Source organism: Vanessa cardui, chromosome 14 (assembly GCF_905220365.1).
Source record: "Vanessa cardui chromosome 14, ilVanCard2.1, whole genome shotgun sequence".
Taxonomy (NCBI): domain Eukaryota; kingdom Metazoa; phylum Arthropoda; class Insecta; order Lepidoptera; family Nymphalidae; genus Vanessa; species Vanessa cardui.
The window spans coordinates 13,994,183-14,019,952 of record NC_061136.1 but is presented as its reverse complement, the minus strand read 5'-3'; the positions used below and the strand labels follow the sequence as shown (position 1 = coordinate 14,019,952).

Sequence of the window (25,770 nt, the reverse complement as noted above, 5' to 3'; positions counted from 1 at the left end):
CTAATAAATAACTTTAACATAAGTGTGACGATGGCCTGGTGGTTCACTTAGATATTAGTCAAAGACCACAGGTTCAAATATGGCATTACTCTACTAACTAAGTTACTTATTATATGATCTATCTACTAGTGAAAATCTCGACAAAATCGTCCGTCCAGCCGTTCCAGAGATTAATCGATACAGACAGACAAACATTTTTAAAATATCTTATTTTGATATATGTACCATGCATACATACGTATGCATTTAGTAAAAGGCTATTATTATAATATTAAAAACAAACTCTCCAATTTTATCATATATATAGATTAAAGTAATATCGTCAAAGACTTAGAACATAGCCTGTAAATTCATTTACTAAGAGTGTAAAAACAATTTAATTTTCTAATGGTTACGTATATAAACAAACCCTGTCACTGACCACTACAAACACCACGTGGCTTATAATTACTATACCTCGTTATATACTATAATAATAAACCCTGACTTTATAGCGTGACACTCAATTAAATAAATAATATTTAAATAAACTTTACTATTTAGCACATTTGTAATATAAAACGTTTGCAAATAACTTTCAAAATAAAACACGTATGTATTTAATTGTTTTTTAATTATATTGCATGCGCAAAAAATCTTACAACTATTCACTTGTTTATTTATTTCTAACATGATTCAGATTAAATTTCCATAATTAATTTATCGATTAAATTTAATTTTACAATCATTAATCAAATAGAGGAGCTCCTATGTAAAAAAGTAATAGATTATATACAATATATTGCGATTAAAATTATTTTAAACATAAATACATGATTACAATTCGGAACACAATTATACATATTAAAAATATCATTACAAATTAAAAAAAATCCATATTCGCGACTTAAAATGCCTCTTAAAAGCTACATCACTAAATAAAATATTTTTTAATTTAAGTTATTAATTAATAACCCATTAAAATCATTTAAAAATATTTTAAAATTTCGAAATAAAATTAAGTTATGGCAACACCGCTCTGGTCGTCCTATCACAGAGTATACATACGTACGTATCAGTAAAAAGGCTTTTTGGCTGCTTTGGAATAAGGAGGCACCAAGAGTAATTCTGCTTCATTCGCTTTTTCGGCTTTGATTTCATATGTATAAAATGAACCATTTTCATTATTAATTACAACAAAATTATAATTACCATACACTAATAATACCTGAGTTATTTACTATCACTTACCAAAACAATACTCCCGCTTTCTGGATTTTTTATGTCCGAAAAAATCACTAAACCGGGTTCGATTACAATCCGAATCAAAATTCAATTAAAAAACAAAATAAAAAGATGAAATATTTGAAGAACGTAAAAGGCAAGAGAAAAATAAAATAAAATAAACATTTCAGGTTATTTTTTACATTATCCATTAGGAGGAAAACTAAAAAATAACCTAAAAATGATTGAAACATGGTCGTTCTCTGATTCGCGTTAATCAAATAATCGAGTATAATTTACAACAAGCGATTGTATCACAAAAGGCGGACATGCGAATTTAAAAAATCATTATGATCACTTTTGCAACATAATCAAATTGTTGTAATCAAATATCAATAAAACAAGAATAGAAAAGGATGGAGATATAGAAAAGAAAGAGTAAGATGCAGGTGTTATTGAATTGAATTTTGATGATCACACAATATATTCATGACGTTTCTAACGTGATAGTTAATAACTAGTTTTGATATAAATTGGATATTAATATTGAAATTTAAAGGTATTTAATTGAAAAATGATTACATTTCTTTGAATCGTCTTAAATCGACTGTAGGTAGAGCTGGATTATCGCATCGAACTGGGGCATTCCTGGAAAATGAAAAGAAATAAAATCTAAGTTAGAATATTTTACTTGGTTGTAGGGCTTTGTGCAAGCCCGTCTGGGTAGGTACCACCCACTCATCAGTTATTCTACCGCCAAATAACAGTACTTAGTATTGTTGTGTTCCGGTTTGAAGGGTGAGTGAGCCAGTGTAACTACGGGCACAAAGGACATAACATCTTAGTTCCCAAGGTTGGTGGCACATTGACGATGTAAGGAATAGTTAATATTTCTTACAGCGTCATTGTCTATGGGTGATGGTGACCATTTACTATCAGGTGGCCCATATTCTCGTCCGCCAACCTATACAATAAAAAAAAAAATCTTCGAGCTCAAACCGTTTAGGACAACTGTTCCATTTATTTTATAATAGAAACAATTTCACTATATGTAATGACACCCCAAAAAAATTATGAATACAAAGACAATATTATGAAAATAACCAAAACATACTCAATGAGTACTACTGAATTTCTATCAGCGTACTATACTGTGGAGTCATCCAATAAATAATTCTTGTACAGTGCTGTAACATTGCGAAATCGTTATATCGCGTCAGCAATTTCACCAATAATCATAATTAATTATGTTTTAATTAATTTAGTTTTCTGAGATTATAACGAACTAGCGACCCGCCCATCTTCGCATGGGTGCAATAATATGACATCACAGTGGAAACTTCTAAAATTTTAAATGTTTGTTTAGTAAATTGACCATGTGTTATATGTAAAAACCTTCTTTTCGAATCACTCTATCTATTAAAGAAAACCGCATCAAAATCCGTTACGTAGTTTTAAATATTTAAGCATACAAAGGGATATAGGGACAGAGTAAGCAACTTTGTTTTATACTATGTATATCAAACCATAGGTATATCCATACAAAGTTATGTTATATTATTAGTAATTTTTAAACAGATTTTTTTTTATTTTCAGATATAATATTATATAATATATAATAATACCTTAGAAATATACAGAACAAATAATCCTTATTAGTAAAATTATGGACAATAATTCGATATAAAAAACGTGACTAAGATAGAATATCTATTAAAATCAGAAAGTACCATGATGTTTCAAAAATGTTAGAATTAAAAGCAATTTCACTTACTGTGGCAAATCTGATCTCAAAAAGGCGTTCGGTGATTGTTCAAATAGTTCTATTCCATCGCTGTTATCACATACGATCCTGGAGAACGTCACCTTCTTGATTTCTGCTAGTTGATCTTTATTTAAAACAAATTATTTAAATCTATACTAGGTCATAAACACAAATTCACAACAGCATATTTCAAGCCGAAAAGTGAAGGAATACAACGTGAGGAAACCTGGATGTCTCTGATGAAATCTGATAACTATCCACCAATTTAAATGCATCATAGTGGGATAAGCTCTAATCATCAGAAACAGAAGAAACTTTTGATATGTAGCATTGGGACATTTATTGCCTTTTATATGACGTAACATTAACTACTAATTGGTTATACCAAATGTTTTTCATATACGTGTAAGTACTGATTTTCAATTTAAGACTATAACACAACTACTTATTATGTCGGGATTGAACACACTTACTTGGTGTAAACGCGCCGGGATTAATATTGGGGCCGAATTCATAGAAATAGCGATCGCCATTCTTCAAACGCGCGAACTGATCAGCTATTATGTTAGCAAACGTCGGTCCAAGGATTCCACCTTCCACGGGTTCCTCTAAAAGTCCTCCAACCCAGAGATCTATATCTTCAGGATTTACATATACAGAAGATAGTCTTTTTGCAGCCTGGTGAGAGAAAGTCATCATAATTTATAAGAGAAAAAATCCTTCCATTAAGGAGAAACTTATATACAATGTTTTAATAGAGCTCTAAATTATATATAACATTATTATATACGTTCATGAATCGCTCATCCGATTGAGTTGAGAGCTATCAAGTGCGTGATGATTTCTGACATAGTAACATCAATTTACGCGCATGCGCGTCGTATCGTATAATTATTTACAAAAATAGAAAGAACATTGCAATGCTAGCTAGTTATTACTAAATTAAATCTGCTGTTGTTGAACCTGTTTCTTCAAGGTCAATGAAATAAATTTAATGATGCAAATACACTTCGTTGTAATCTTAAACCTTACTTACATTTTGACCAAATTGCTGAAAATCGGTAAGTGGTTCAATTCCTATCAATTTTCTGTATTCATTGTAAGAACGCACACCATAGTCTCTTCCGCGCTGGATGTTGATAGCGGCTAGGTCTAGGCCAAAGGGGTTACCACCGTGGAACATGTACCGTGACAGCTGGAAAATAAATGCTTACATAATATTTTAATATTTTTAGGCAGGTAAGATAACAAAAAAAAACTTTTGAAACTGTATATGATAGTACGATTTGATTATATTGGACTAGAAGTTTTGAAAAATATATCACACTTACGGATTCAGTAACAAACGGATCAACTGATTGCATTGGCTGCCAAGACATGCCAATTAACATTCTGTCCAAAAAAGGCTTCAAACGTAATCTTGAAGGTTGAAACATCACTTCTGGTATTGAAACAGACTCGTATAATCCACCATGTTTTGGACTTAGGACTCTGAAATCCAAGTGTTATCAGATAATATTGTAAATTTGTAAATACATAGTTAAATATAAATAGAGATGGATAAGCCCTCTTGTTATATCACAACTATAGGAGAGAGTGATGATGACAGATGATGTAGATATGGTATCCTTCTCGACAGGGCAACCAATTCAAAGGAAATTTAGAGTACTCCAGAGGATATATTATATAGTGCCCAAATATGCACACAAACACAGGTGCAAACTCCCTTCCAAACTTAGTCTCATAACTTAGCTAATTGGACGGCAAGTCTGACACTACCGGTAAAAATTCAGGCGCAGAACAAACTGCTATACCTACTTTTAGAGAATGTATACATTTAGAAATATTTTCGAATTATTTCTTTGAGTGTTCTTAGTGACCCAGTTAATGTAGACTAGTGTAAAATAAATGAAACAAATAGAACATTCTCGATTTAATTGATGGTAGGACTAAATGAACTTACAATATTGGTTATATAGAACAAGGAACATCTATGTTGAACTAGAATAAAATATGAGCTATCAATAAATATAATCTAGTAGTTCAGAAAATCTTTATAAATTATAACTTATTTGTTATTCTGATGTATGAGCTACATTATTGTAAAGTTTCATCGACAAATAGCAATAAAAATCTATAGATTGATAGACCCTATTGAAAGCTTATTATAGCTTAAGTTAGGATAAAACGTACAAAAGTCTTACTTTAATTGTCCATCAACTGTGGAGTGACCAAACCTCATTGCCGCGCTGGAGAACTCCGCAGTCAGCGATGGATCAACGCTTGGGTGGTAAGAAGAGGAGAAACCAGAAGAAGGTAATAGACCGTATATTTCCATCATTTTTGGACCTGATGAAAAATTGTATTTATTTAATTTTGCGATTCTACTGAAGAACACTGCTAGCACTCTTGACACGAGGTCAAGATTTATGGAGTAACTATTTTTAATTAATGTTTACATGTATTTAAATATTTAATGTTAATAATTCTTACTTAATATAATATATTGTTAATATAACTACATATATTATATATTAACAATATTTTATACTTCTCTCCGAATTGTATAATCGATTTGAAAAAAAAATGATATGGAACTTCTTATTGATTTTGTGACTATTTTCTTAAGCACATACCTAGTTATTTGAAACAATCAAGTAATTAATCAACGCATTAATATAATAACTGTCTCTAAATGTCTCTTCTGCTAGAATAAGTCCTCCTCTTGTCTTAAGACAAGACAAGAGGAGACTTAAGACTTATTCTAACTCATTGCTCAAATGCGTATTGGTATATATTTGGTAGATTTTTATCCAACGGTGACATCGGTTTCTAATGATGTTTTCCTCATTATTAATTTCTATAGAATAAGTACTACAGGCACAAGGGACATCTTAGTTCCCAAGGTTGGTGGCGTATTGGCTATGAAAGGAATGGCTAATGTTTCTTACAACGCCATTGTCTATTGGCGGTGGTGACCACTTACCATCAGGTGGCCCATATGTTCGTCCGACAACCAATAGCATAAAAAAGAAAAGAAAATAGTAAAGCTACCTAGTAATAAAGGCAGCCATTCATTGTAAATAATGTGCTGGTACTCCGCTTGTAAAATTCTTCTAGACTCTAAGAATACTCTATCTTCGTCCCATCTAGGATTTATTTTGGATAAAGCACGAGCTATTCTATTGTGTTCTCTCATCCATATAGTCTGCAGAACTGTGAGTGATATTATCTGATTTCCATGATTATCCCCTGGAGTTAAGCAATGTTTTGATATGTTAAGACAAGTAGGATACTGTGATCATGACTCTTTTGTAAGATTTTTTGTGGGTTTAAAGCATACACTCAGATAATTTGTACTTGCGTATTAACAACGTCTAAAAATATACAATACTAGTAGTCGATCGCAGCTTCTCTCGCGTTTTATAGCCACCATACATGACAACCAACATCGGTTGTCATGTATGATGGCTATGTCCTTTTTTGGAGTTCATGTTTGCTTCATACCAAATTTCATGACATTTGGTTCAGCGGTTTGGTCGTTAAAGAGCGACAGACAGACAGAGGATTTTCACATTTATAATATATTGATTATTAAAATAAGATCTAATATAAAACAACCTATATTTTAACTGTGATAGATTTGACAGGTGTTAAGCTTATTTAGTGTCTTATAATGACACAGCAAATGATGAAATCCGATCAAAAAGAATATTTGTCTCGTTTACCTGATTCGAAACAAGCAGCTCCTTCGTGCATATTTAAGCATTCCCTTCTCTTCGTCAAAGGTGGCAGGTCTCTTCCAAAATCATTAAATACACTCAAAAGTCCTCCCGGCGCCCGTAACTTGGCGATTTTCTCTTCAGAATTCCCATACAGATGGGACATATCGAAATAATGGGATGCGCCATTCATCTAGGTCAAAAACAGAATCTGTTCTATAGTATTTTGAAGATATACAATACAAAGCGCCTATAATTAATGTTCAAGCAATGTCGTTTATTCGAAACAAGGGTTCAGTATATTTTATATCGCTTTCACTAATTTACATCTATCGTCTATCTTATAAGCCCACAATTTCAAGGCAAACACATTTCGTGTACGACCATCAAAAATGTTGGGTTTTTGTTAGTTTGAGCTCTTTCAGATGATACTTGCCATCCCATCAGATTATAAGAAAACAAAGATATTTCATTTTGTTCTTAGCAATTGGATACTTTCAAATCCACAGAAGAATAAACGATAGACAGGAAATGTAAGATCTTTCCAAAAAGGCTAGTTACAAGATTGTTACTTAATTAAATAATCTTAATATTTTAACACATAATTCCAGTGGAAAATAGATACAAATCAACCTGCTTAGCATATCCAAGAGAGCAGTCACTCCGAGGCGCAAGTTGTGTTCTGACGAAATTCATACATTGCTTTCCAAATTGGCCGTAGAAAATATCCCTTGGATCTAGAACTATGGGAGCACAAGCCCAGTGCTGAAATTCTTTTGGCAGTATTCTTCCATCTCCAGAACAACATGAGATTCCATTGCCATCACCTAAGGAATTAAAAGAATTTTATTTTAAATGCATTTACTTAACTATCACTGCTGCACACTTTACGTGGACTACAAATTAAAGTGTAAAGAAATTCCGACTAATGACTTAAGCTCAACTGGAAAATTCTAAATATTGTGTCTGGTTTGAAGAATGAGTTAAACAGTACAATTACAAGGAATTCTTCTCAAGATTGGTGGAACATTGGCAATAGGGGCCACGCTGATCACTACCAGGTAACTCATCTACAAGTCATAGCAATCCAAAGTTATTTTAAATCTATCTTAGTATTATTTACCATACTCACCTAAAGCAAACACTTGGCCGATGCTCATATCATGAACAATAAACTGGCCGAACTGCATGAACATCACGTTATGGGTGGCACTGGGATGACTGATATCCAGCAGCAAGGCGTTGCTCACTGCTCTTGCACTGGGAAGTGGTAATCCTGATCTGGACCTCCTCATTGCCCAAATACCTAAACCAAAATACAATACAGGCTACTAAAACTACATAATCTGCTGTGGTTGGTTTTTAAATATTTTTCTTAATTTTCTTCACAGCGTTGCCTTTATGAGTAAACAATAAATAATAAGATTTTAACTTAACATGGCTATTTTTATTATTACAGTTATTGATTTCGGAATATTTACCATGTTTTTTATTTTTGTTCGGTCTTGTTCACTAGACTCCAGTCTTCAGTCTCGTGAACAAGACATTCGTATTATAGATAATGTCGAAATATCGAGCTCCACCGTAAAGTAATAATAAACAATAATTTGTCATCTTAAATAATTATTTTTGATGCTGTTCCTAAATTCTAACTCAATAATTGAACTTAGTTAATTGAATAGTTCTTTACCGTCACTATAATCTGGTGGCAACAATCTGTCAAAGCCAGTGTTGGCAGCACCCCATTCCGGATTGTTCTGGTTATTACAACCGCCTCCTATGCTTCTATATCGACTGGGTTCTTGGGGACATAAAAATTTCGGAGGGCAGAATGGACCTGGAATATACAAGTAATTGCTTCATTATTTAAAATTTTGTCATCTTGTAATTATTATGTATAAAATATAATTAAAGTAATGAAAAATTATGTTTGTTTATTTTTGTAAGGAATCTCTGACCTTCAAAGATTGATTATAAATTCGGAAAATTGAATAAATAAATCATAACATATCTCCTCTTATTTCACGTTATACAGACAGCTCATTATACTGACAATTTTCATCGAAGTTATCCTACGACTACTTTCTAGTTATGTTAAATGAAAAAAAAAGTACCATCAGTATGTTCAGTGAATCCCAGTTCTATTTCCTCAGCAGTTATCGCGTCCCGTGCCTTCAATTCCTGAGCAGCGAATAAATTAAGCAAAGCGCCTTGACTCAATTCCTTTGCTTTTCTGTCGTGTGTTCTAACAGACTGTAATAAATTATTTATTATGTCTTAACTAACCACACAATAAAGTTATTATTTAGCATCAATTGCCCTAAAATGTACAAGGAAAAATTATCAGTCTATAAGTGTTCCATTGATATGTGAGTCTGTCCTCGTTTTTGCTCGGAATTTGAAGCTTATTATACCTCTAGGTACTATGTGGTTTGGAGGATACATAATATATGTCAGATAGTATGACAGAACTTCATCTAATAGATGCAGGTAATACTCGCGTTGTTCTCCTTGAAATTAATAATAAGTAAACAATTCATGTTCTTAATATCTGTAGATCAGTGGAGGCGCTGAGTGATGGGCTCGTCGTCCAGGCTGAGAGCTACATTTCTATAACTACGTGTATTAATACAAGTAGATTTTTAATCACATTAGTAGATTGAAATAAAAAGCAGTAAAAGTATTTTGATCACAAATAGTCAAAGAATACTCGAAAGAAAGAAATATTCACGCCTATTCCATTTTTTTAATGTTCATGTTTCAAAATGTTCTCAATGTCTCACCATATGATGCCAATAACTAGGATCTGATGCATTAACGGAAGCATAATGTTTGTCCTTCAGTGTATCAGCTCGCTCCAGCCATTCGACCAGCCGTTCTCGGGACTGCTTGTGGGCCGTCTTCATATCGTCTATGTTGATTGAGGATCTAAACTTACGATCTGATTCTCCTATAACGCAATTATATTACTGAGTAGGAAGGTAGGAAGGTTACTTGGTGGTAGGGCTTTGTGCAAGCCCGTCTGGATAGGTACCACCCACTCATCAGTTATTCTACCGCCAAATAACAGTACTCAGTATTGTTGTGTTCCGGTTTGAAGGGTGAGTGAGCCAGTGTAACTACAGGCACAAGGGGCGTAACATCTTAGTTCGCAAGGTTGGTGGCACATTGACGATGTAAGGAATAGTTAATATTTCTTACAGCGTCATTGTCTATGGGTGATGGTGACCACTTACCATCAGGTGACCATATGCTCATCTGCCAATCTATACCATAAAAAAAAGGTCATACGTCTACCAGCTGACGGTTAGCTTTTATGAAGTTTTATTTAACTCAAGCGTTTGTATTTTAGACAAAATATAGCAAATTAATTGTAGGAGGAGAACTAAGATTATCTATGTTTTTAATCTATATTCCATAGAACGTACATCTTCGGCTCTACACGGTTGCAAGGAAGACGTAAACATGTATAAATAATTAATTTATAATAGTTAATTATTGAATAGTTAATCAAATCTTTATCAATAATGGATGGATAATAATAAATATTTGGAAGGAGCAGACGAGTTCTAGACTGTTGATGACAGATCGGCCAATGCATTCAAGCACTTAAGACAAGTGGACCGATGACCTGAATAAGGTCACGTCACAGACCTTGAAGAGTTCGACGAGCGAATTTATCACTAATGAAGATAATGATAATAAGCCATATCCTATTTACCTGCATGACGTCTTCCCGTGGAACAACACACACCAACGTGCCGTGTGCCCTCTAAGTGGCACTGGGGATTAGTTGACCTGGGGCGAATGTGAGCCGGGCACTGCACGTGGGGCACACAGGCTCCATGTCGCGGACAGACGTCACAAGGTGGCTCTTTGCTGTGAGCGTGTTCTGTTTCAAATTAACAAATCGGGTCATTAATTAAATAATATCACACTCGGCGCAAACAAATTATATGGGAATATAGAAAACTTTTTAGTTACTTTTTATTTAAGGCAAAATTTAACCTATAGATCAACTCAAAGATAAAACTACTCGTTGAAATTCGACTAAAAATTAGGGGATACTAGCATGCAAGCTCTAAAATGAGTTTAACTGAGCATAAAGGCATTGTAGCTCAGTTGAATGCAAAATCCAATGGCGATCAAGCAACAATTATTATACACACAGATATGAACTGTTAATACATTATGTAATGTTCAGTATACAGTATCTATATAAATATTTATAGTCCTTTTTGTCACATATCGTATCCCATCCCATCCTAGTCCTATCGTTTTATATATATTTTGATTATCTTTCTATTATTGTAAATTTCACTTAGAGTATTAAATATATTCGTACCGTTTACACCACGCGCTTCATAGTGCCCGGCCGTGGTCATCCCCTGTGCTTCTTTCACAACATCATTGAATTTCCACACAACTATGTATACGAGTAAATGAAACAACATTCTTGCCCTCCCCATTTTGGCTCATGAGTTATTGGCTCATTTATTCAACTGTAAAATGATTTTAAGTTCACATATTGATGACACCACTGCACGGCTCCTGAATTGAGGTTAAAATGGCAGAGTGTTGGTAAAATCTTGGGTAAAATATCAAATGTGGGTAGATAGAAAATATTATTTTTATGTTATGTTTATTTGTAAGTGGATGTACCCTAAAACTAACTATGAAGAATAACTATTTTGTATCCGAAAATACAAAGTTATATTTAGAAAAAATATAGGTATTAAATTTAAATATACTTTCCGTGAATACAAATATTAGATATGTAATAAAAATACATTTCTATGTTATTTGTCGAAAAAGAGCATCTATCCAATACATTATTTGTTCATCATCATCATCATCAGCCCGTACCCGTCCACTGCTGGACAAAGGCCTCTCCAAGTGCACGCCACTGGGGTCTTTCTCCTGCTACTCGCATCCAGCTCCTGCCTGCCGCCTTGCGTATATCGTCACTCCACCGTGCCTGAGGACATCGGACACTACGTTTGCCGAAACGCGGTCTCCACTCTAGAACGCGTTATTTATTAATTCTTCTTAATAGACTCGTCATTTCCATAGATTTAAAAGTTCGTTTGCATTCGCACTTGATGCTCGAGTAAAACATTAGAACTAATTTACGGCGATATGCTATTTTCATTCGTGTATCTTCTAAATGTTATTAATATAGTCTATATTATATTTTATATCAGCTTCCGCCAACAATGGAGTTCTAGGTCGACTTACATCTTATAGAATAGATCTACAAAAAATATTATTATATTGTAAATGGATAATAGCAAATAAATGCATTACAGCGTAGATATCTAAAGGAATGTCAGAGGTTATCAAATAGATACAGTCAGCAAATAAATAATTTATTTAACGAATAGCACGAAACGACTTGCATTACCTATAAATAAATAATTATAACTTACTCTAGTAAGTAATAAATTTTATTATATTGTTATATTAAACTCGGTTTTAACAGTGGTTTCATACGTTTTTTAGGGAATGTAAGTTTTCAGGTGTTAGGTATAAAAATAGCCTGTTCTTCAGGCTTTAAGCTTGCTTCATATCAAATTTCATGAAAATTGATTGAATTTATTTGAGACGTGAGAGTTACTTTCGCATTTATACTATTGTTATTGTTTATATAATTATCAACCGTGTTAGCAGTTTTAATAATAAAAAATAAAATAAAGATTTGGAGTTTCTTCTACCGTGTTATCAATGGGGATTTCTAAGCACATGAGACACGTGTAGGTTTCCTTCTCCGACGTACACGAGACGAAATCTAAAAATTAATGAAATAAACCTTTTAAGTTTTCTACTTGAAATAATTACAATTAAGACGGCTTCCAAAGCAAGAGCTACTAGCTTAGTTCGTTTGCGTTATTGTTGTTGTTATATAATAAAACATCAATAATAAACTAAATTAATATGTTATTAAAAATATTTCATTGTGCTGCGATGACAGAAAAAAAATACTAAAAATATTTTGCTGACCGTACTTTGTTCTTGACTTTAAGATCATAGATTCCTACTTGTCTGTTAGTTACACGAGAGTAGTGCATAAAATATTACGTACACCGGTTATGATGACAAAACGTTTTAGTATTTTTTTTATTTTAATATTGTTCAGGAGTTTGAAATGTGAGGTACAAAGATATTTTAATATTTAACATTAACACTTTTATAACATTATGGGCAAAATTAATACTTGCTTTTTGTATATTTTGTCATTTATATAATATAATTTATATGATATAGTAACTTATTGGTCAAACACTTTACAGAAAACCTGATTTATAAAACTAAATTAAAACGATATCTTTCAACTTTTGTTTACTTTTTTTGATCACTTCTTTAACCCAGTTAGCTTCAGTGTATTAAAGGTACTAAATACACAACACAACACACACATGTACAATAATAAAAACTAATTAGACCATCATTTTATAATAAAATTTTCAGACCACAGAAAGCACAGAAACCGAAACATTGCTAAAAACATATAAAAACTACATAAACGCGTCGCATGATCTGGATAAAAGTGACAGGAATATTTTGAAGACCTGGACAGCAGACTTCCAGATACAACTGGTGAACATCACCACCCACTATCGACTAGAAATGACGAGACACAAGGAACACAGCTTTATGAATATCAAAACAAATTCCAAGGTACATATCTATCTTTTTTTAAACCTTTGAATATTGAGTTTCCGTTGGGGCTGTTAAGTTCAAAGTTTTATCACAATGGTCTTCTTGGGTGACTCGATCTATTCAAAAGGATAAGCTATTGCAGAACATTTATTTTATTATTAGGGGGGCAACGTGACCAACGAAGTATCTAATTCTACATATACATCTAGTGGTAAAAAAATATTACAAGGCAAACTCATCATGTAAGACAAAAAAAAAAGAAAAAAAATATACTGCTGTGCTTATTATAGAAAAAATAAATCACAAAAATAAAAAATGGTATTATGTGGGATAAGCTCTGTTCTGCCCGTGTGAACCCGAACTTGGTTGCTAGTTATCCTTCTTGGTATCCGTTTCTATAATAAAATACCGCAGACATTTTTAACTTTACCGTTTCGTAAAGTAAAATCGTTTGTGGAAAATACATTGGTAGAAAAAGCATATTATTATATTCGATACAATATTTTATTGATGATAAAAAAGCGTGGAGTTAATACCTGTTGACTTCCAAGCAGGATATAATAATTTAAATAATTGTATTTAACTAGCATGACTCTGTATTTTTTAAATGTTAAAAAAGCGTAACTACTGAATTTTTCGCCGGTTCTTCTAGGTAGAATCTACTTTCCAAACCCGTGGTAGCTTCACTTAATTGTAAATGACGATTCAAAAGTGCTTGTAAAAGCCTACATGAATGAAGTTTATTTTGATTTTTATTTGAGTATATAATAATTATGTGGTAGTAGATTTACCTCCAGCTGAAACAAATGAAACGCTTTCATCACAAACGATTACTACTGATCACTGTAACCATATAGTTCTTTAAGTAATTTTCTTTCTTCGTATGTTTATTTAACACGTTCAGTGCCAGCGACACGCCTAGCGTGTTCATGCGAATTTCTATAGCCACGCCGCGAACACGCTAGGCTTGTTCTAAGAATTTCAGTGATATCTTAAAAACTAGGCTAAATTATTCATTCAAACTAATTGTGTGCAATCTTCAAGCGATAAGCTACTGAGTTTTTAAGTGGCCCGTTAAAAATAATATTTTTTTTTATTTTACAAAAAAATGTCTTTCGTAATGCCGGCGACACGCTAGGCTTGTTCACTTATTAAGGATAATCATAGATTGTCAAACTGTTTTTTCAACAAACCACATTTTATTTATGGCTTATTACCAATTTGTTGAAAATTGAACTAATTTTGTTATTGTTTTCTCAAATTTTTTTTTGTACAAATATCTATTATTATAAAAATTTATACACCTTTGTAGTATAAATAAAAATTTTAACAAAAAGAAAAACCGACTTCAAACAAAACACTATTTTAAAACAAATTAATATGCACGAAAAAGTAATAAAAATAATTGCGTATTCAACATATTTTTTAGAGTCTTCCTAAGTTAAATGAAATGAAAAATATTAGACTACTTAAAAGTCGATTTACGATTAAATAATGTAGTTATAGTTATTGAATCGAATTGATAACCTCCTCCTTTTGGAAGTCGGTTGAAAACTATATAAGCCGTAATTCTGCCATTCCTATTTAATGACAAAGTTTATACTAAATTGTCTTACTTTGTGTTATGTTGATACTGATTATGTATTACAAGTACCTATATGTTAGTTCGATTAATCATTAACTACCACATACATACACCAAATATATAAAATTAAACACTAAATAAGGCTGATTTACCTTAAAAATGTAAACTCATGTCAACTTCAAATTCGTGTTACAAGAATTGAAGTAATGAAACAATAAAACGAGTTTAGCTTACAAGAAGCTTGATTATTTTTTAATTATTTGTTTATTAATTATTACTTATTTAATTGTTCTTTATTATTATATCAAGACATGTGCACCGAATCGATATCCTATGACCTTTGAACATTTCTAGCAACTAATAAGAAAGTGAACGAAACAAGTGAGATAAAAATTGATTTTAGAAATTAATAAGTATGTATTTGAGAAAACAAAAAAAGAAGGTGGATTTTTATGGACACTTTATGAAGCGAAATTTAAACTCTGTTTTAATTTGTATTGAAAGTTCTATTTTATTTTATTTGATTATACCTTGCTACTTTCAAACTGACCCGCGTCCTTTGCAGGGATACAACAGTAGATAACAGGTAACAGTATATATCATGAACAATTTTTTTATTGAAATACGAACTAAATCATAACGCGATAAAAAGTATATATCAAATTCGACACCAATATAAATATGATATGTGGGAATTTATTAAAAAGTTTTACAACCACTGATTACATTATGATGTTTACTTACCATAAAAGCGGTTTTTTGTCAAAATTCCAGGATAAAACACTGACAACATTATTCTAAACACCTTAATTATTGCATAACACAAGAAATATTAACTAACAAAGACCGTTTTAACAAAAAAATGATAATTTTTTTGTTCCTGTGCCAGTGGACACGCTACGCTTGTCCATACAATTTATCTAGCGATGCCGGGGACACGCTTAGCGTGTTCGCGGCATTATGTATGGCGGCATCGCTATGAGCATAGGAAAAATTTAGGTGGCAGTGAACGTGTTAATAAACTTTGTATTTTATCACATATGCTTAAAGAAATATTTTCGTTTATATCAAATATGTCGTGTAAAGTAACTTACGTAGAAATAAACTATGCATTTTTTTCCAGTGGAACGAGTGTATTGGTTTTCACCGAAGCGAAATAGATGACGTGGAAAAATCGTATTACACCGACGAAAGTAAATGCCTGAAGAATGCGAATGCTGAAGAGGGGAAGAAGAGACATGCTGTTTATCAGATGGAGAAGGAGGTATGGCTCAACAGATGTACATACAAAATTTACACGATAGAATATTATTATATATGAATAGCGAAATCAGTAATATTGAGATGTTTCAAAGTCCTTTGTATTAATTTCAGATTAGAAAATGGCGTAAGAGTTATAAATATTTACTGAAACAATGCAACTCGAATAATCCAGGCGACGAGAATGCAGCTGGGATTTGTTTAGTTGAATATGTACGTGTTAAGTTAAATTAGTACTTTAGTGTGGGCCAATGACAGACATATGTGATTCATAATATAAATGCAACATATTTGAAGTCGTTAGAACGCGTGCATCTTAACCAATGATTGCGAGTTAAAAACTAGATAAGCACCAATAAATTTTCATGTGCTTAATTTGTGTAATTCATTTAGGTTATTGGCGGTGAATGACAACATCCCGAGTAAACCTGCATGTGTCTAATTTCAACGAAATTCTTTCATACGTGTATCCACACACCAGCGTTGGAGCAGCGTGTTGAAATATGCTCCAAAGCTTTTCCTTAAAGGGTGAATTATGTATACTAAATTATTGTTCCTTCAAATCCGGGCAAACAACTCTAAATTTTCTTGTGCTGTTCATTGAAGGAAAACATCGTGCCTGCACACATTAGAACGTTTTAACCACTCTGCCATCATAGCTTACAATATATTCCGCTATTATTTACTTCTTAAACTGTTTCAGATGCAAAAGGATAACTACCACATAACGTTCCAACGTTTAATTCTCCTAAAACTCGAATCAATGTCCGATCTGTATTCGCAGATACAAACGTCGCTTCGAGATTGTGAAACATGTCTTAAGAGAACCTTGTTTAATTATATAAACGAAGTACGATCCATAATGGATAATCTGAATCGTTGTTATAAAAGGAAAAGTTAAATAAAACTAATTATAACGGATTTGAATCGCGTATATTAATTATTTTTTAAACATCCCGACGTTTCGAGCAGTTTACAGCGTTCGTGGTCACGGGTAGACTAAGATAACATTTATCTATTTGAAGAACAAAGGAAAATCCGTTATAATAAGTTTTATTTAAATGTGTAATAATCGCGAAAATTTAAGACAACATTAAGGAAAAGTTAGTCGATGTTTGATGTTATGTTAGCGTCGTATACAATATCAGAGAAACAAAGTTATGAATGTAGTGGATACTTCTGTGTATTCATTATTATCAACGCTATTCATATATATTTATACATATAATAAAATTGGAGTGTCTATTTGTAATATTAAAGTAACCGCTTTTTACTAAATGCATATTATGTATGTATACGCGGTACATATACCAAAATAACATTTTTTTACAATTTATGTGTGTCTGTCTTTCGGCTAATCTCAGTAATAGCTGGACCGATTTTGGCGGGACTTTTACTGACAGACAGCTGATGTAATAAATAGTAACTAAAACTACAACAATAATGTTTTGTTTTGAAACCGCGGGCGCAGCTAGTTTATTTATATGTTTATGGAAGAGATAGAAAAGGTTATGTAAAAAGTTAGTTATAGTACGACACAAATTAGATGTAGCATCGGAAAATGCAATGGAATGAAAATAAAACCGATTACGTCGATTTACACACCCAATAGAAATAGCTCCCGATCGCGCCATTCGACGCTATTCGTCGCTATAAATTCACGCGTCAGAGAAAGCAAATGCATGTAAATCGACGCGTCAAATTGACGAATGTATTAGGTCATATGATATTACAAGTTATTACGTTTGTGCAAAGATCATATTCGCATGAGAAATAAATATTGATAATTTGGGATAGCGTACTCAATTCGGATGAGATCGGTTTTACGAATTTTGCCGACGATACATCTGAGTTGTATCGTACTATACCTAGTTTAATTTACGAAACGTGTCATGACATTTTAAATGACATGGACGCATTAACAGTGTCATGTTTAACAAATATTCTATTCTACATGACACATGACTTTCTCAAGTTAAAACATAATATATTACACATGCATATATCCTACAGCCATACATTATACCATATTGACAGTTATAGTTGTAACTCTAATTGTTTGTCTGATAACAAATCTTTCTGAATAAATTTAACTATGGTAAATTGAATTAACATCAGATGTACGGAATACCTGGGATTAGCTGGTTTATTTACTAAAAACTAAGATTACTAAGTTAATAATACGAGTAATGTTACCAAATATATAAAAATGTAGATTAAAAATCAATGTGAAGATAAATTAAAATAAACAAAATAATTAAATATAGTTTTATTTCGTTGTATATTTCATAAAAAAATATTTCACTAAAGCATCTATATACATAGCGTAAACAGTACATACTTATATCACTAGAATTGATATTATCTATTTTGTACAAAATAAAATACTATGGCAATACTTTATGGTAAGATTATATATAACATGTTTATATTCATTTGACATTTCGAGTTCATTACACACTTAAGACTGTTTACAAAAGAACTAGTCTCATTGAGATTCATTAAACATTGAATTTATGGATTTAAATAAAAAAAATTAAGATGACCAATGCCCAATTACTATATTCATAAAAGTAGATATATCTTTAATTATTACTGATAACAGTAAATGAGTCAAGGTTACTGTATATAATGTATATGTATAATAATTAATTATTACCAAGTGTAAAAATAAAAAGTGTTTTCGTACACAAAACGAAACATTACTTTGAATATAGTAACCAGACTGTGAATGTTAAAAGAAATTACAATATTTGTGTTTTGGTACATACTTCGACATTAGTTCCAATATATGTTAATTGACATATACATAAAAATTTTCATCAAAATCGTTTCAATAATTTTGTGATTATTGGTAACATAATAATTATAATTATTATTGCATAGTTTATAATTCAAGACAATTAACTTTAAGGGACGGATATTTGTAATCAAATTTTTCTTCACAAATGTTAAATAATATCTACTTTTGTAGAATTTTGTCATACTACACAAATAAACAAAATTGTTTATTTATATAAGTAGCATATACAATTAACATACTACTACTAATTCAATAAAATATAATAATTGGTTGTAAACAGATTTCCTTTCTTTGATATAATTCATACCAGTTTCATCATAATCATTAATCCTGACTGATTTTTTTTACAATGAAAATGTCAGTATTATGCCTTTAGAAATATTATATTATATTAACCTTAATCTATAAATTATCTAATATTTACAGATAAAAAATAAAACGGACGTTGACAACCTATTATAATTCAGAAAAATGCAGATAAAAAATATGTGTCAGATTATCTGTCAAAACATTTTTTTTAATACTGTCATCTGAAATCATTGCTCAGGAACAAACGCTTCATATTATCTTAAATAGAGATCCTGTTACATATATTGGTTAATTAGAGTTAATTAGAGTCTAACTTCAATTCAGTCTAGTAAGAATCATACTGAATGAAAGAAAAGATTTACACTAGTTGAATTTATCATATTATTAATAATACGTTGCCAACATGCGTTATTTAAATTTAATCATTATTTACATGACGTTACGATATATTTTCTAAGCTCCTATTTTAGTGTACGATCTGAAACAAAGGTAAAATTCATTATATTTGCGAAGAGACAAGAAAAGGTTTTTTGGGGGGAATGAAGGAACTATAAATATAATAGTCAAGGTGATTTTGGTGATTTGTTTCAAAACAAATATATTTTTATACATGAATCAAAGAGAAGACCCCGTTTCTTAGGGACCAGTGACTGCCCAATCAGTGTTGACATTTATAAGAATTATAACTTTCAATTCAAATTTTATATTGATTAAGACGCGTTGGCAATTTATCTAGACATATACATAAGAAAAGTTTTCTAATGCGTTTAGTTTTTTTTTTTTTTTTAATTTAACGAACGATATTGTAGTTTTAATTTTACATATTAAAATATTAAATTGAATGAAATAGATAAAGCCTTCAAAGTGTAATTGAAATATTATATAAATATTTACCATGACAATGGTCCAAGACCGGCCGGCCTCGGAGGTGGCTCCGGCGTGTCAGGGGAAGGCGGCTTGAATGTGCTACCCTGAAAATTATAAAAAAATGTTTTACATAACATATGCATATAGGTATAGTAGAAGTATGTTACGGATTTATAAAGAAAATATTTCTGTACACAGAAACCTATTGGCCGTCTTTAACCCATTGGAGGCCCTTGACATATCAGGATATGAGGCCCCCTATGGATTTACAGAATAGACAAATAATCTTTAATTTTTCTTCAATTTGCGAATAAATAATACTTTGAAATACCAAGTAACTGATTTATTACCATCTTTGTAGGTTCTGGATATATCGGAAAAATATCAGATCAGAATCTTTATTTTGAAAATATACATATCTTTATATCTGATCTGATCCCTATCAGTTGTAGGGACCTAGACCCTTGCCCAGAGTGCCCACTGGGAAAGAGGAGTCAGTGTATACATACTGTGTATGTGTGTGTGTGTGTGTATGTGTGTGTGTGTGTGTGTGTGTGTGTGTGTGTGTGTGTGTGTGTGTGTGTACCTGGAAGCCGAGCGCAGCCTCAAGCGGCGTGGGCGAGTCCCCGGCCAGCGTGGCGTAGTCGCCGCGCCCGCCCGCGATCGTTGCGTACGTGTTGTCCACCTGTGCATGGGATATGTTAACATATCACTGTATTAGGTGAAAAATAAAAACAATGCTGTCTGCAATGATGTTGTAGTAAACAGATACGTTATTAACGCGCAAAAAGTGAAGACTAGAAAACGTCCTAATTGGGACGTTTGCCTTTAGTCGTTTTACATAGTAATACGTTATAAATACATCATAATTACGTAGTAATACGTTTTGCGTAATTAAAACATCTAGTTAACCCTTTTACTTATTGTTTTTATCAAGCTATCCTTTTTACTTGTAACGAAATGTAAAAATAAACTAAAATAAACGGTCCTCGGCGCGGCACACTTTTTTCTGTTGTTTAGTATGGATATAACATATCTGTTTATTAGAATATCATTGGCTGTCTTTTATTAATTTTTAACCTTATCACAAGAAGATAAAGGCACAACTGCCAACTACTACTTATATATTACCCATGGTAGGACATTTTGTCTAGGTATACAAGCCTGTCGCCAAGTTATACTCAAGAGGACAAATTATTCTACCTCCAAATGTACTATTATTGCAATAAGGGAGAGTGAGTGGTGGTAAATATTATATTCACCAAGGGAGGTTGTTCCGCATTCTGTTCATTTTGATCTCCGAAGACATTCATGGTCAGTTCCTGCTCTTCGTAAGGTCTCAGCTTCGTCTCCAGCCACAGCGGGTTCTCAGTAGTGCTCAACTCTTCTAATATCCTCCGTCTCGCCAGACTGTCGCCCTTGCTCGACTGGAGCGACGGCGGTGGTATCACCCTGGAATAAGGCGCCCTATAAATTGCTTCGATATAGTATTTCATTTATTATGTACATGTATTTATAATAAGCTATATCATTTTATTTTCGTGTTATATTTGTATTGTAGCATAGAGAATAATGTATCCTCAATAAGATAAAAAGCGTTATTTTGTTTATTATTTAACAAAATTCCTGAAAATAGTATTGAGCGACAATCTTCACAAATTTCAAGCTATTTGCGGTAACAAATTATAAATTTGTAGGTATATCAAATTTTGGGTATTAATAACTTTTGGTAGACGCAAACGATTTCGATGAATATTATTTTCTTGTTTGAATATGCTTTCATTCAGAGACAAAAATAATGTCTGGCTAATATGGACCCTGTTCTCGAATCTCGATAAATACAATGATTAGTAAGCACTTACTCTTATGGAAACTTTTGGCTTTACTTATTAATTTTATTGACAAAATGGCAGTTATTTGAATAATAGAATTATAGTCTATTACTTACCAATGCTTAAGGCAAGCGCAAACGACTATGAATGTCACAATCCCAGTGAACAACACAATTAGAAGAGCTATCAGCGTCGCCAGAGCTGGGTCGAAGCTGTCCGGTGCTGGAAATATACAAATTTTGTTATAATAAGAGTCCATTTTTTAGTTGAATCAATATCTCTATAACCACTGGTATTGGATATGATGTCAGGTTTACGGATTTGAATCTGAATTACTTCCAAAGCAAAGAACAAGTTTCCGTTGGATGTTGGATTATCAAAGGATTTTTTAAGCAAAACTTAATATCTTGTAAAAAGTATTTTGTCTTTTACTATAAAATAATTTCGTGCTACTGGCCACTAATACAGATTTCATAGAATTGTCAATTTAAAAAAAATCTGTAAACAGTCTTTTAAAATTCAGCGAAATAAATTCAATTCACAACGAGCTCTCTATTATTTTCCCAAACTCCAATAGGGGGTGTAAAAATCTCAGAGTGGTGGTATATTGGCGATAGAAGGTATTTTTTACAGCGCCAATATGGTTGTTGGTGACCACTTAATGGTTATGGTTATGGTTGTTGGTGGCCCAAAAGTCCATCGTACAAAAAGCAGAAAAATTGGCTTTACCTTTTGAAGTAGCACTGGCAGCAATGAGAGTCTCGACGCCAAACTGTTGGTACACGTCTTTGAGCTGATCGTACTTCGAGTCGATAGTTTCCAGTACTTTATCAACGGGTAACACTTGGTACGACTCAGGGTCCACTGCATGTAAGTGGATCTCACACCTGTAATAATGATCATTAATCATCACGTCACACAACAACTTAATTCTTCCCGGGATTGACAGTTCATGGAATGGTCCATATTCAAATCAAATCAAATCAAATCAAAATCAACTTTATTCAAGTGGGATTTTACAAGCACTTTTGAATCGTCATTTAACAATTAAGTGAAGCTACCACCAGTTCGGAAACTAGATTCTACCGAGAAGAACCGGCAAGAAACTCAGTAGTTATTCTTTTTCAATAATTAAAAAATACAGTCATATTAGTTACATATAATTATTATGGGCGTTAAAGATAACGGACTACAGTAAACCCTCCAATAAATAAAAATGTAGATGTGAAAAGATTTACCAGTCATCATACCGCCTATCCGCTTGTACCAGTGGTAACCTCCTACCAGCGACCAGCAAAGCTTGTCCGGCGTCAGCTAGCTTCTTTTGTACCCCTTCCACTGGCGCTGAACACCCTCGAGAAACAACCATGCGGATGAGTGATGATCGGTCGATAATCCAGAGCTAGAGGAATGAATATAACAGCTGATTCTTCATCCACCAAAAATATTTAAAAAAGGACTGGTCTACGCTGGTCTAATTGTCCAAAAACACAAAGATTAACTAATCTGATTATCTGTTGAACACTCATTGGTAGTTGATTGCGTCATTGACTGCTATCGACCAATGACCGTGCAGAAAATACACATATTACCATGACTTTGATTTTTTATGTTTCAACAACTGCAGATGACTTTGAAAAAGGACACCAATATGAGACAATATGAGACAACATCACATACATTACTCTGATCCCAATGTAAGTAGCTGAAGCACTTGTGTTATGGAAATCATAAGTAACGACGGTACCACAAACACCCAGACCCAAGATAACATAGAAAACTAATGGTAATCTACATCGACTCGGCCGGGAATCGAACCCGGGACCTCAGAATGGCGTACCCATGAAAACCGGTGTACATACCACTCGACCATGGAGGTCGTCAGACCAATATTTATATCCCCCTTGCTGTCAAATAGTACCTAGAAAATATATATATTATAACTAGTACTTACATAGACCTGGGCTTTGGCCTGTCTGTGAGGTGGAGCTAGTTCCTGAGCGATGACGTCGAGCACGAAACGATCGTTGTTGTACTCGGACATGTAGTTTGCCGTCGTGAGGATACCTACAATTGTAAATTATATTTTTATACTCATAGGTTAATATTAATAATATTCTGTTATTAGTCTAGGCAACGGGGAAAGAGGACTGGTCATCGTTAATGTTAATTATTTACCCTACCTATGATATTACCTGATTTTTATTTCGTTTGATGGCTATGGATACATTTAGTACTAGATCAAACTAATCATATTTAGCTACTTTGGGAAATACCTATATATCTTTAAGTAAACAGTAATTAAAAAAATATATAGCAACGAGGATAATTATCAAAACAACGTGGGAACAAAAAAAACATTGGCAGAAAATAGTCCAAATAAGGAACCAAATTGAAACAGACAAAATACTTGTATTAACAATTCTTACCATCCTGGCTGACGTTAAAAGGCGATGGCACCACACTGCCAGTGGACTGGGAGGCGCCGAACTTGTACAGGTTGGAGGCGGCCACCATGTAGATCAAAGTTCCGTTCTCGTCCAGGTCGGGGTCCTCAGCCACGATGGATATGATGGGCTCGTTGATGCGAGCCGTATGCTTTATACCTGGTGTATAAAATCATTTTCAATATTTATTACTGTTTACGCAATGATATTCTAATAAACAGATATGTTATATCCATACTAAACAAAAGAAAAAAGCGTGCCGCGCCGAGGACCGTTTATTTTAGTTCATTTTTATATTTCGTTAAAAGTAAAAAGGTTAGCTTGATAAAAACAATAAGTAAAAGGGATAACTAGATATTTTAATTAAGCAAAACGTATAACTACGTAATTATGATGTATTATAACGTATTACTACGTAAAACGACTAAAGGAAAACGTCCCAATTAGGACGTTTACGCACTTTTTGCGCGTTAATAACATATCTGTTTACTAAAACATCATTGTGTTTACGTATTCTTTTTACGCGTTAGGTTTTTTAATTATTTCGGAAGCATTCTAATTGAAGGGAAATTATAAAGATGAAATAGCTTAAAGTTAGTATTCGTTATTTTCATACAAGTAATATTGAATTATATTCGTAATGAAATAAATAAAACAGTTATAAGAAAGAAAATCCTAGAATATTTGAACTTTTTAAAACTTCGATTAAGCAGAAAATATATATTAACAAATTTAACATGAGTATGATAAAAATGTGTTACCAGCATAATATATTTTTTGTTGGAATTTCGGCTCGTTGTCATTTTCGTCTAATATCTTAATTTTGACAGTGGTCACACTAATGTCTTGGCTGTCTGTACTGTTGTCTATGGAGTTCAAGATGGCCGCCGCGTGCTCTAGGATTGGATTGTTGCTGGCGTATATTGTCATCGAATATTCGTCTTCTATTTCTCTATAATTAAAACAAATTAATATAGATATAAATTAAACAAATAACAAATTCTTAGATGCTTGTACATTACTAATGTTATAAAATATGTGCTACGTATGTACTATTACTCAAACAAGTCTGTATTAAATTTAACAATGAGATAGTTTACCATTTGAAATAGGACATAAATTAGACATATGATCTGCACCCACCACAGAAAAAATATAATGGATATAAAAAGTTAATCATATACTGATAATGAATTCCCTCCAGAAACTACCATTCAGGGCAAAATAAAGTTATCCCTCCGTCCAAAAAACGATCATTCATGATCAAAGGCAAGGCAAATCTGATTATGGAAGTTTAAAGACTACTTCGTTAATCCA

The 25,770-nt window shown here is 32.6% G+C and overlaps 3 protein-coding genes across 3 annotated transcripts in view; 1 reads left to right on the top strand and 2 right to left on the bottom strand.

Annotated features, from left to right (window-relative positions):
- Nucleotides 1-1,627: 1,627 nt before the first annotated feature.
- On the bottom strand, nt 1,628-11,159 carry LOC124535437 (chorion peroxidase). The gene is made up of 15 exons (XM_047111650.1): nt 11,036-11,159; nt 10,412-10,582; nt 9,474-9,640; nt 8,805-8,943; nt 8,381-8,527; nt 7,823-7,996; nt 7,324-7,517; nt 6,697-6,883; nt 6,023-6,220; nt 5,173-5,317; nt 4,300-4,459; nt 4,005-4,163; nt 3,442-3,646; nt 2,978-3,092; nt 1,628-1,851 (listed from the first exon to the last, which is right to left on the bottom strand). Exons 1-15 carry the CDS (start codon nt 11,157-11,159, stop codon nt 1,782-1,784), a joined length of 2,355 nt encoding a protein of 784 aa, XP_046967606.1. The 3' UTR covers nt 1,628-1,781.
- Nucleotides 11,160-12,764: 1,605 nt separating this feature from the next.
- LOC124535349 lies at nt 12,765-17,211 on the top strand. The gene is made up of 5 exons (XM_047111545.1): nt 12,765-12,842; nt 13,159-13,368; nt 16,059-16,199; nt 16,310-16,408; nt 16,899-17,211. The coding sequence occupies exons 1-5, from the start codon at nt 12,780-12,782 to the stop codon at nt 17,094-17,096; spliced, it is 711 nt and encodes a 236-aa protein (XP_046967501.1). The 5' UTR covers nt 12,765-12,779; the 3' UTR covers nt 17,097-17,211.
- Nucleotides 17,212-20,197: 2,986 nt separating this feature from the next.
- Nucleotides 20,198-25,770, bottom strand: part of LOC124535436 (cadherin-87A) — a 68,462-nt gene continuing 62,889 nt past the window's right edge. The window contains exons 28-36 of the mRNA XM_047111649.1: nt 25,215-25,405; nt 24,436-24,612; nt 23,961-24,073; nt 23,245-23,408; nt 22,736-22,893; nt 22,123-22,228; nt 21,437-21,626; nt 20,761-20,859; nt 20,198-20,278 (exon numbers count right to left, since the gene is read on the bottom strand). Of these exons, the coding sequence (XP_046967605.1) occupies nt 20,198-20,278; nt 20,761-20,859; nt 21,437-21,626; nt 22,123-22,228; nt 22,736-22,893; nt 23,245-23,408; nt 23,961-24,073; nt 24,436-24,612; nt 25,215-25,405 (1,279 nt within the window). The remainder of the gene's footprint in view (nt 20,279-20,760; nt 20,860-21,436; nt 21,627-22,122; nt 22,229-22,735; nt 22,894-23,244; nt 23,409-23,960; nt 24,074-24,435; nt 24,613-25,214; nt 25,406-25,770) is intronic.

Bases quoted from the DNA above. Each gene is read 5' to 3' on its own strand.
- LOC124535437 (XM_047111650.1), bottom strand. From the start codon at position 11,159: ATGGGGAGGGCAAGAATGTTGTTTCATTTACTCGTATACATAGTTGTG. The intron at 8,528-8,804 runs GTACTTTTTTTT...TGTATATTCCAG, and splicing joins ATTCACTGAACATACTGATG to GTCCATTCTGCCCTCCGAAA. The intron at 3,647-4,004 runs GTAAGTAAGGTT...TTCTCTCACCAG, and splicing joins TTCAGCAATTTGGTCAAAAT to GCTGCAAAAAGACTATCTTC.
- LOC124535349 (XM_047111545.1), top strand. From the start codon at position 12,780: ATGATGACAAAACGTTTTAGTATTTTTTTTATTTTAATATTGTTCAGG. The intron at 16,200-16,309 runs GTATGGCTCAAC...TATTAATTTCAG, and splicing joins TTTATCAGATGGAGAAGGAG to ATTAGAAAATGGCGTAAGAG. The intron at 16,409-16,898 runs GTACGTGTTAAG...AAACTGTTTCAG, and splicing joins GGATTTGTTTAGTTGAATAT to ATGCAAAAGGATAACTACCA.